This window comes from Carcharodon carcharias, chromosome 5 (genome assembly GCF_017639515.1).
Source record: "Carcharodon carcharias isolate sCarCar2 chromosome 5, sCarCar2.pri, whole genome shotgun sequence".
Lineage (NCBI taxonomy): Eukaryota > Metazoa > Chordata > Chondrichthyes > Lamniformes > Lamnidae > Carcharodon > Carcharodon carcharias.
The window spans coordinates 194,046,735-194,059,140 of record NC_054471.1 but is presented as its reverse complement, the minus strand read 5'-3'; the positions used below and the strand labels follow the sequence as shown (position 1 = coordinate 194,059,140).

The following is a 12,406-nucleotide window of genomic DNA, read 5'->3' as shown; positions in this document are numbered from 1 at the left end:
TTTTCCTTCTTTTGTTTAATTTTTAGGACAGCTGAAAAGGACAAAAGCCACTGACATTGATGTGGAGACACCGGACTCCATACTTGTAAACACAAATTTGCGGGCTCTTATAAATAAGCACACTTTTTCTGTTTTCCCTGGAGACTTCCAGCAACGACTGCTTCTCCTGCTTCCTGAGGTGGACAGACAGGTCAGTATATGGTCAATCAATAGAAATACAGCCTTTTCTTTTACCCACATAAATAACTGGTTTGTCATCTCTTGTAATGTCGCTACATCTTCCCTCACCACTGTTCCAGACAGAGAGTCGTAGATCTTCAGGGCAGAAAAACTGTAGTAGTAGAGAGCATTCTTGGATATGTTTCATCATTTGGGATGCCTCTCCACAGACACAGTCGACAGAATTTGTTTGGCTGGATCCCCACTTCTGCGTGAGGGCTTTAGAGAGGCGAGCACGGTCTTGAGGTGACTGAGACACAGCCGAGTAGGCCATATTTGACTGGCTCCTGATTAAAGGGATTCTTCTGAGTCATTTGACATATTGACCAAACAGCAAAATGGCCGCTGTGGGGTGTCAGAAGCTGCCCCTCGATTTAAGCCTCTTTGTGCTGGCTCTTTATGAAAGAGAGGATGATGAGGCTTACTAGTCTGCTTTGTTGGTTCTACACTTGATGAAACTTTCCTCCTTATGACCAGTTGAGCAATACCAGTAAGCAGGTACAGATCCACTTCACTATGTTCCAGGCAGCTAGTAAGAGCTCTGCAAACTGCATTGAGGACAGGTGTTTGTCTTCAAATCATAGGAACTGAGCTCATCATGCTCCACTTAGAGAACAGTGCTAGCCCCCAGAGGCAGCCCAGTGGGATGAAGGAGTCAGGGTAAATGGTTTCAGAAACACAGAACACCATCTCATGAGATGACTTAATTTCCTGTCTCCAAAATTAAAGCAGCAAGAGGAGACATGCAAACTTACTCATCCAATGTTGCCATTGCCCCCCATCCACTGATCTGAACTGCAGTATAAATAAGGCAAATGCGAAACTTAGAAAGCCTTGCTATACTTGAAACTTTCTGCTATATTTGTTGGGGCATGAGTCAAGACATGACAGCAACTAGGCTAACAAGGCAACTTTGTGAGCAGAAAGATACCCAGAAAATGCTGAAAATTACGAATAAATCAGTCAGTATCTATAAAGGGAAAAATAACATTTTGGGCCGGTACTCTTCACCACACTGACAGCTAAGACACATCATCATTTTAGTCAGGTGGTTGCAGCAAGAGAAAGGTGATAAAGGAGAAGACGAGGGATGAGACCCAACTGATACACCAATTGCAGAGGAAATTAATATGTTAAATGAACTGTAAGCTGTAGCTTTTAAGTCAAAAAAAAGAAAATGGATGACAAAATAGAGATATATAAATGGACAAAAGAATATTTAAATATTAGGGGCTGAGAAGGCACAAGAGGTCTGTGTCCATCCAAAGCATGAGAAATAAAGAAACAGAGAAGATGGAAAAAAAAATTGCTCCAGATGCAGCAGAAATGAAATGTTTTAAAAATGCAAGCAGAACAAGGTGGACCTTCCAGACCCGAGAAGAGAGAAAGCACAAACTCCAAACCAAACCAAACCAAAGACCCAGACCTGCACAAGTGCTGCGCTCTGTCAGAGGATTCCCAACCCAAATGTTAACCTGCTTCTTCCCTTTCCAGAGACTCACCAGCCATACCCACAGCATAAGCACTGACAGCTGTGAGGAAAATGGAGGCTGCAGCTAAGATCTGAAGTTATGTGCTCCCAGTTCCAAAAGAGTCACGATCACTGGAGGCTCATTTGAAACTGGACATGGGCATTATCTGAATTATGCTGGTGAGCTGCGGCTGCCTATCGGGTTTCCTGAGGCAGCCTGTTGGTTCCCCATCACACAATGTGGGCTGGCTGTGATGGCTATTCGGTCCGAGCATTAGGAGAGGGCTTTTCATGGGTCAGCAGGGACCAGCAACAGTGTAGTGGGGATGAAAGGAGCAATCCTGCCCCTCCTAGGTCCACCTTTGGCTAAGCTGAAAAGAAAATTATTACCTTTAAGTTGGTGACTTTCAGCTGTCTCATGCTGAACCATAACATTAGCAGAAGGAACCAGAAAACGTGAGCAAGCATGCCCATTGCATGCATTGACCAGTTTCTGATATCTTTAGCATACACAAAGGTCCCAAAGTCAGTTTAATGTGGTCATCAGGAATGCTTGACTATTATTTTAAACCAACATATCATTGGATGTATTTCAGGTACACTTGGAATGTTGGGTACAGCCCATGAAATTAGACCTTTTTTCTTTTGTTTAGCAAAGGACTTTGTGGGTTTGATCCTCAATGTTTGGCTACACCAAATTCAACAAACGTGTATAGTAAAATTCTAAGCAGTTTGTTGAACTAGTAGGTTAAATGCTGTGCAATTTCACATCTGGAGACAGTCAGTGTACGAGCCTGATGTTCAGAAAACCCCATTTGTGGTTTGAAAATATAAATTGAAAGGAAACATTAAAATATGACTTTAGCAGTAGTGTAGTACAAGCAATATTCAATCGGGGGCATGTTTCACACCCTGCCCCACTTCCTTTTCCTTTGATGTGAATGGAAAGTATAACCAGGCGGAGTATGGAGTTGGCAGGTGATTTGCTGTTGGCCATTTGGTGTTGCAACCAAAGTCAACATTCACCTCCTGTGTTCTTAATTTTGCACATGTCCTGGATAAACGCAGCAGTTATACGCCAAGACTGCTTCTCCAGAGTGTGCACATGGCTGCCTTTGCAATACTTTTGTCCCAATGTTGTGTTTTAATTTTTCTCACAGGTGGGTACAGATGGTTTGATGCGTTTGAGCACCTCAGCTCTGAATAATGAATTCTTTACTTCTGCAGCCCAGGGCTGGAAGGAACGGTTATCAGAAGGTGAGTAACTTATATCAGTTACCAAAAAAATAATGGCAATCTGATTCAAATGTACAATTGGAATTCCTCCACCAAAAAGAAGCGCACAATAGTTGTCCATTAAAATTTGATTGGCAATTCTTTTATATATTAAGTAGTATGTGTCATAGCTGGCAGTGAGTTATGAGTATCTCCCCAGGCCTAACCAATGTGTAAAGCACTTATATCACTTTTAAGCTATAACTTTATCACATAGACACAAATATTTTCAGAAGTTTCCAGAATAATGCATGGTATAAAACCCAGTGAACTGCTGTTATGAAAGAGAATGTGTTGCATGTTCCATCACCTGTTTTTCACCAGCCCATCATAATATCCGCTTTCTGCAAAATCTCCCCAATCTCATATCCATGCATCATGCAACAAGTACAAACAAGCTTTATTCCTTTAATCTTAGAGAGCTATGTGAAAGGTAAGCGGTTGTTAAAGCATTTTTTTCATAACAAAATGTCAATTATGTGGCAGCGTTGGGACAGGACTTACTGTTACAAGACATGGAACTTCTCTGTGTGAATTCCTACATGATGAGCTTTGATTGTTAAATGAATTAATATGACAAGATTCCAAAAGGAAATGAAGCAATTCCCCATGTGGATGCAGTAGTGTGCCCAAGCAACCCAGGAACTTGTCCGACTGTTATGGAACGGCATTGATCATTGTTTGGCAGATGATCACCTGGCCTCTGTGGGGGATGATGCATGCTTAGAGGTAGTGAAAGGAGGAAGAAGTAACCTATTCAAATAATGGGATAAAAACAGCAACTCAGTTTGCACTAGGCAAATAATGTTCATAAATGTTCATGTGTTGTCCCTGTGCCTTTATAATAATGGATTGCATCTTGTATCTTCCATATTTTAGTATTTTTAAAATATGTATTATGTATGTATTTCAGTGGGATGTAAAGCTTAGGGGTGTGAAACCCAATCCTAAGATGCTGTCCTAAAGTGCCATACTTCACCCTCCCAGTGCTTATTACAATTAAGCTCAGAAAAGATGATCAGTGCCATCCTTTTGAACTGTAAAGTGTCAAAAATAAGAATTCATTGGATTTCACCTCAATATTCAGTCCTTATCTGAAAACTATTTTAAATAGTTTACTGATGTATTTGTGCATTGAAAGGTTACAGCGCATAGATAAGGACAGTAACATGCACCTTGACTGTGCTTGAAGTGAACTGAATGGACCAAGAACTCAGGCATATCCAAACTCAATACTGTTACTGTGTCTGATATGAAGATTTTCCCATCACTATCATTTCTTAACATCTAAATTCACAGAGCTAGAAATATTTGCTGAACAATAATAAATGTCAAGGCAGAGCTTACTGAGAGCAGATCTGCTTGAGCATTATGCTAAAGGTCTGAGCTACACTATATTTGTTTAAGTGGTGGACTGAAGTGCAAAATTACTAATGCCCACAGCATTTGTTGTCAAATGCTATATGTGAACACTGAATTACATCTACAATTCTGTTAGATCATTTCATCTCTGCTAGCATCAACCTAAATTAACATTTCAAAAAGTTAATTTCAAATTTACTAAGCTATATTTAAGTTTTGGAGGAGGGTTTTCAACATTCAGATTGTGAAGCAGGAGCAAGCCACAAAAGCTGTTTTAGTGGCATCCTGCCAACTTCTTTGCTGAATAAACTTTCATCTTCACGAAGGAGTTTAATCTCAAAGAAAATAAGTTTAAAAAATTGCAGACGCAGGAAATTTGAATTTTAAAAATGTACAGAAAGGACCTGGAATAGGTCTCTGTAGCGCCACTGGTGCTGATGCCAAGGAAGCACCGAAGCAGGAAAATGGTGCCAGCTGCACACCTGGCCATTTATGCCATGGTTTGAGCGGCATCCAATACTGGAAAGAGCCCTAGCATGGGTGTGGTGTGCGTGTGTCAGAAGGGTCAGGAGTAGTTCTTTTGTGAAGTCAAACACTCATTTGAGGTTACTTTCAGGGACTTTATCTGGGTATGTGCTGCTGTGCACACCTGTGCTGATCACTCCCAATTGTACAAGTGTCAACAGCATGAGGATCCCTCTAAACAATGATATTTTAAAAATCAAATAACATCTTGCAAGTGAGGGACTTTTTGACTTACTGTTTGGTGTTTAAAATCAGGCAGGGCACAGGATTTGGTGATTGAGATAGGGGGCTGTAGTTGCAGTGCCTCTGGACCTGCAACATGGCCAGCAAGTAGAGTTACGGCTGCAGAGAGGGGAGTCTCTGAAAAGAGGGATGAAGAAGAGGGCTCTCCACAGAAGGCCCTGTCCACCAAGGGTTTTTCAGAACCATTTCTCTTGACTCAGGATGCGACTCGGGTTCAACAAGGAGGTGGTCACTGAACTAGACCACCCCACAATCTGAACTGTAGCCTCGTACTAGGGCAGTGATGGCGCCGCTAGTGGCTGTAATGGTCACAGTGACATTAAGCTTTTATGCACCCGAGTCTTTCCAGGCAGGAGAGGACACCTCAAACCTTTCTCAGAAAGCCATCCATCGAAAAATTTGGGAGGTCGTGGAGGCCATCTATTCCAGTAGAAGAGGGTACATCATTTTCTCCCTCAGCAGTGATAAACCGAATGAGAGTGCACATGGCTTCAGCAAGGTAATGGGGTGCCATGGACTGCATGCACATGGCTCTGTGGGCTCACATTGTCAACGAAAAGAGGTACAGGTACCGCAAGAGTCACGATGCTATACACTTGCAGCTGGTGTGTAACCACTCTCAATACATCATTTTAGTGCAAGTCTCTTATCCTGACAGCAGCCAGGATACCTTCATCCTGTACCAATCAGCTGCACCCACCATCTTTAGGCCTTCATAGAGAACAAGAAGCTGGCTCTTCAGGGACGAAAGCTACCCCCTGCACATGTGGTTGGTGAACCCCTCTGTCACCCGATCACTCGAGGGCAGCAGGAATATGATGAGAACTAAGAAACCACAAGAAGCATTGTGGAGCAGACAATTGGCCTGCTCAAGCAACGGTTATGCTGCCTTGACCAATCTCGGTGGGAGGAGCCCTCAGTATGTGCCAGAGTGGGTTTTGAAGTTTATAATGGCCACCTATAACATTTGCCACCATCAGGACACAGCCATTATCTCTGGGGGTCCAGAGGCATCTCAGTGTAGGAGGAGAAGGAGGAGGAAGAGAAAGAGCAGAGAAAATGCAGCATGGATCCCCTTGCTTTGGAGAAGGTGTCACAGAGCACTTTCTCTGATTCTGCTTTGAATAAAACTACTTCCCTTGATAAGATTGGATCCACCATTTCCCATCTTTACCGCTTTCTGAAACACCCTGTCACAACAACCCATTGGCTACCATCAACAATAAAGAACACCCACGCAAACCTCATTAACATCTTTATCCAAGAATGGATCCAATTATACAAACAGAAATAAATTATTCACCCTTGTGAATTCCCTTAAAGGCCTGTCTTCTGGGTACATTTGCCTATCCTAGTGCTCTTTAGCAGTTCTATGCCAGTGGCTGCAGCATGGCTCGTGGAAGGCCACTGACTTTCTATGGGAGAGGCTGCAGATGGCCTTGCAAGACAACTTTGAGCAGCCCTAAGCCTTGAGGGCCTGGCTTCAGATGATAAGACCTCAGTGTGGGCAGCAGCAGTCTGAGCTGGCTTGCTTAGAGGCAATAGCAGGGGCACTGGTAGAGTAACAGTAGTGGAAACGCAAATGCTATAATTCTTGTGTTGGGAACGCAAATGCTATAATTCTTGAGAGGATAGCAGGTTCATACTCCACGGTGTCACTGCCACTTCCTTTGGGAGGTCCCTCAGCATCCAAATGATCAGCTAGAATACAGAATGCTGGACTGCTGCAAGAGCCTGCAGGCCCCTTTAAGCACTGAGATCTGCACCCATGATAGCAGCAGTCTGAGCCTGCAAGGCAGCGAGCATGATATCAATCTGAACTTGCAGTGCAGCACTGAGACATTGAGTGACTTGTGGCCTGTGCTGCAGTAGAAGCTGAAACAGCAGCCACCAGATGCTACATCACGATTGGGACTGCTAATGCAGTCATTGACTTGGCCAGCACAGAAAGCTCTGTGCAATACTCTGTGCCACATTGGAGCCAGGCTCCTCCATGGTCCTTGACAGTGATGGGGGCATTGGGATGTAAAGCAAGACGTCCATGGTCACACCACCTGCAGTTTGGACTCTGTGAGGGTGAGGTGGAAGTGAAGAGGGGCCATAAGGTAGTAACATACGGTCATCATCAATGGCCTTAGCTACAATGAATGCGATGGGCTCTGTTGGAGCTGGCCCAATGATTCAAAGTATTATCACTTCCATTGAGCTCAGTGGAAGAATATATTTTGTGCCACCTTTTCCTTCATTAGAGAGGGCAGAATGTAAGAGACTGTTTGAGTGATGTTCCTGGCATAATTGAACAGCTGGAGGTATGTGGAGGTGGTGAGAGGTATGTGTGAGACTGGGATCGGTGAAAGGTGTGTGAGGGTGAGGTCGACTATGTGAATGTTAGGCATCTGTCATGAGTGCTAGCAGCTGCTACTGAGTGAGTTGTGGGATGTGACGCACTGAGCAGCGTGAGAGGTTGCTGATATGGAGGATGGGATATGTCATGTACAGACGCATTCACATGAGCTGATTAAATCTCATGAAGTACTGCTGCCAGGTCCTTGGGGTCAGACTCCAGGAATCGACCTCTGTAGCTATCTGCTCCCACTCCCTTCAGAAGACATTCCTTGAGAGCCTCCTAACCCCCTCTGGAAATATGGCCTCCGTCCTCCTGTACATTTCCTTGAAGAGGCCCTCGCACCTCATCTGGGAGCAGTCTCATAGCACTGACATTCTATCTCCTTTAGTTGCAGGAGCGTCAATGGGGTTCAACATGAATTATTGCAGCTTCCCTTTAAGAGGGACAGACTGTCTTTAGGAACTGGAGGCAAGCTGGAACAAGTGCTAGCCTCGCCTGCTATTGGACCCTTTGTTGTGCATTTCACTCTGGGCTGCAAATAGAAATCACTTACATTATGAGGCAGAAGGATGTTTATGCTGTCTGCCTCAACAGGAATCAGCAGATCATGAATCGCAACTCCCCAAGCCCAGAAACATGTGCAGACCAATTTTCCTCTCAAATTGCTAGGAACATTCAGCAGGTCACACAGAGCCTGTGGAGAGAGAAATCGTGTTTAGCATTTCAGTTCGATGACCTTTAATCAGAACTGAATTTATTGGGTAACCTGTTTTTCATGTTCCTGCTTTCAGTTTAGCATTTCTTTGCTTGTATTACTTCACCAACAAGTGCAACTATTGTTAACGACACTACTTTTGTTAAAGTATTTTATATAACAATTTTTTAAATCAAAACCAAAATGTAAGCTGCAATCTGTATAAAAGAATCAGCAGTGAGAAATCCTTCCATTTCTGTTAGATATAAATCTTAACCTTTTGACATTAATGTCACAATTTTCCCCTTTCATTTTTGCCCCCTCTTCTAGGTTCATGTATAATGTGTGCTGCTGAGAGGGCAGATGGTTACCAAAGCTCACCAACTCTTCTGTAGCCAGCTGCTAGAAGCATGTAAGAGCAGCTTGGGTTATTTCCACATTACTTTTATTTTTGTTTTCTCTCTCTTGGTGAGGAAGCACCTTGCACCTGCCTAGCTCTTACCCTGTGGTTCAGTTTATGTTGGGAAATAAGCATATGAACAATATTATCCAGAAACTGTTGAACTGCCACTTTTGTGCTACAGCACATGAGTGATTGTATCGCAGACCAACCTGGGATTCCTATTGTGAACTCCTTATCACGCCTTGCAACAACTTTAAATGGCAGCCAGATGGGAAAAATCTGGTTATCCAGACTGTTGGTTTAGAATCGTCTTGTCAGAACTGAAACATAAACTCTCCTACTAGTGACCATTCATTTCAATTTGTTTCTGAGGTTCACTATTTCCTGTGATGGATAGTTGGCCTGCATTCAACCAGGAGGTTAGACCATTACAATGCTATTACCATTGAGTCCGAGCTTCTGAATATCAGGGCTACTTGTATTTTACTTCCTTTGAAATACAGTTTGTATTTTCATGTTAAGTGTTTGGTGGCTTGCCACTGTGTGAGTTGAGAATTTTTAATGTCAGTCAGGTTTGGTGTCACACTCATCACTGTCTGGTTTGCTAGGACATAGATGTAATGCTGTAATTATGGGCTGCCACCTATGCATTATTTCTCTGTTGTTAATGGCATGATTATTCAGCAATGAATTGCTAATGTCTATCCTGTGGTTTGCTGATAAACATTGCTATACTTTTTTCTCTAATTGCATACCAATAGAGCGGTACCCAGTTAAATAGTTTGTGTAATGTTCATTTCAAGTAAAGAATATTCCCAGTAATGTTGATTGAGTATTGCTCGGTTGAATTTATATATTAATGGAATGTTGCTCATTCTTTGAACAAGTAAATATTATTAAGACAATTTCCTCAGCGGTAACTAATTCTGAGAAAAATTCTCAATAATGTTTGTTGGTTTAAAAAGCAGAGAGCATCACACATGCTTGCACGTATGTAAACGAACATGTATAGGGCTGGATTTTCCGCTCAGCATGTGGGCAAGTGTCCCAACGTCATCATGCACTCCCGCGATATTTCGAGAGGCGGGCGCGCACAGGAGTCAGCAGCGTGCCTGCCGACAATTAAGGGGGCTGTTAAGCCCATTAATAAATTAATTGAAGTGAAATTTTCCCTGCCCGTCCAACCTTATGGTTGGCAGGGGGTGGGGATGCGAAAAGGCCAAACAGCTTTTGGATTTTTGAGGAAACCTCATCACGGGTGGGATGAGGTTTCCGATGTTAATTAAAAATAAGATAAAAGTTCTTAAGTCTCATTTTTAATGTGTACCCGCTCATGTGACTCTGTCACACGAGGGGACACGTTTACCTTAATTTTAAAATCTTTATTTTTAATGTTAGAAATCTTCAGCACCCTGAGGCAGCTCCGTGCCTTCAGGGAGCTTTCACTGAGCGCACCCGTATGCATAAGCTGACTTCCGTGCTCCCCCTCCCCCCAGCCAGGCAGCGCTGAGCATTTCAGCGCGCGATTCACACTGGCTGGCTGCTGATTGGCCAGCCAGCGTGAAATTGCGGTCGGGGCCTGATTGCGGGCGGCGGGCAGTTCTGCGGCTGCTCTGGAGGGACTGCCTGACGCGCCTGCCCGACAGGTAAAAATCCTGCCCAGAAAATGTTTGAATCGACAACGCTATAATGCCCATGGATAAAACTTAAGCAGTAATGCCTCTTGTTCCTATTGGCTTTAGGTGTGGCACTGCATCAATGACAGGCAACACTGCAATAGTGCCTCTGTTTCCTTATCTCAGATGGGGGGGATTGCTGTACCATCTTTCTGCCTGTTAAAACAAACAGAGCCAAACGACCCTGTTGAAGGACTCAAAACGTCAACTCTTTTCTTCTCCGCCGACACTGCCAGACCTGCTGAGTTTTTCCAGGTATTTCTGTTTTTGTTTTGGATTTCCAGCATCCGCAGTTTTTTGTTTTTATAGCTAAGGGACCTGCCATTTCCTTATCCTAACCAACATCTAGGGCATGAGAGATTCAGCAGTAATATATTCATAGTCTTGTATATGTGTGCACTTACTTTTGGTGTGATACTTCTTGTAGCACTTTGATCTGTCACAATGTATCCATCACCCCCTTTTGTCACGTTTCTGTTTGTATCAGTGCCCTTAATCCTTTTAATGCAGTGCTGACTAGCTAGAAGCAGTAATGCCTCTTGTTCCTACTGGCTTTAGGTGTGGCACTGCATCAATGACAGGCAACACTGCATTGGTGCCTCTGTTTCCTTATCTCAGATGGGGGGGATTGCTGTACCATCTTTCTGCCTGTTAAAACAAACAGAGCCAAAGGACCCTGTCGAAGGACTCAAAACGCCCCGACCACCAAGTTCAGTGGTGCTGTAGCAGTACTCCATCGCTTGAATCTGGCTTCTGGCTGACTGATAAGTTACATGATACTCATAGCCTAGATTCCTTGGTTCTGCAGCAATTTTTTTTGAATACCCCACTGCTCACAGCTGTCCGTCCATTTAAGGGGCTGAAGCTGCTGACTTCCCCACACTGTGGTTCACCCCCACCACCCCCCCCCCCCCGCCATCACCCCCTACCTGTTAAATTTGTGGCCACCCACCCCATGTTAAAACCAAAGCTAAATGTTGTTGATGCTGGACATCCAAAATAAAGACAGAAAAGGCACGAAATACTCAGTAAGTCTGGCAGCATCTGAGAGAGGAAAAGTTCATGTTTCAGGTCGATGACCCTTGGCCAGTTCTGCTGAGAGGTCATTGACTTGAAATGTTGGGTGGAATTTAATTCCCACCCCCCACCGGAGGTCAGCTGAGGGGCTGACCCATACAATCGGTGAGAAGATACAAGGTGGAGTCCCCATCACTTTCCCAACTCCCCAATTAGGTTCAGGGCAAGAAGGCTTGAAGACGTTCTTCTCACCCAGCGTCCAATTGAGGCCACTTTAAGGGCACTAAAAGTCTCATCCTGCCGCAGCTGGTAGCCTCCCAGTGGCAGGCAAGAGCCACTCCATGTGGATATGCCTGCAGCCTTTTGGTGGGCTCCCTCCTAACTTGGGTATCCCATGCCCAATGGAGAGAGACGTTGGAGGTAAGGGTTGCCACCAGGTGAAGACCTCCACCTGCCCTTAGAGCTATCACCTACCCAGTCTCACTGGAGCCTCTACGACTGGCGCCAACAAGCCTGCTTCACTTCCCTTCACTCCAGGCTCCAGCAACAATCTCGCAGCCTGGGTCTCCTGCTGTACTGGTATTGGGCACTACTCCCTGTGCCACTGCCGGTACCGGAGAGCTGCTGTCTCTGCTTGGCCGGCAGCTTGTGGAGGTGGGATCATGATGAGAACCCCAGGTAAGTGCCTGATTGATGTTAAATCAGGTCAGGGAGGGTGGGAATGTTGGGAGGGTCGCCAGCGGCTCTCCAGCCGGTGAACAAGCCCATGCTGTGAGCATTAAATTCCACCCATTAACTCTGTTTCTTTTTCCACAGATGTTGGCAGCAATGTCCTTGCTAAGCAACTTGTAAATTTCCACACAGGCTGAGCTTTAAATTACTGTGCCGTACAAAAAAATTTAAAGGGCTTGCACACTTAAGCAAATCGGCCATGCTTTAGAAAATATGTTAGAAGGTATGGTGCCTGAACATTTCAAGCACTTTCTGTTTCCACTCCACCCTATGCTAAATCCAGTCTTCTGGCCTTAGCCTGTAAGGCCCCCTTCCCAGTTTCTGAGAGGTTTGGTCTTGAGTCTACTACCTCTGACTGTTCCTCACCTCAACATCATGGCCAAGCCTCATTTCCATCACCCTCCTTCTTGGGCATTGGACTGCTCACCTGAACCATCCTCTC

At 44.4% G+C, this 12,406-nt stretch overlaps 1 protein-coding gene across 17 annotated transcripts in view; it reads left to right on the top strand.

The window, feature by feature from the left end:
- The window catches only part of asxl2 (ASXL transcriptional regulator 2), a 319,202-nt gene that overhangs the window by 273,075 nt on the left and 33,721 nt on the right, over positions 1 to 12,406 (top strand). For all 17 annotated transcript variants that reach the window (XM_041187692.1, XM_041187677.1, XM_041187682.1 and 14 more), the window contains 2 exons: positions 27 to 190; positions 2,851 to 2,947. In XM_041187692.1, the coding sequence (XP_041043626.1) occupies positions 27 to 190; positions 2,851 to 2,947 (261 nt within the window). The remainder of the gene's footprint in view (positions 1 to 26; positions 191 to 2,850; positions 2,948 to 12,406) is intronic.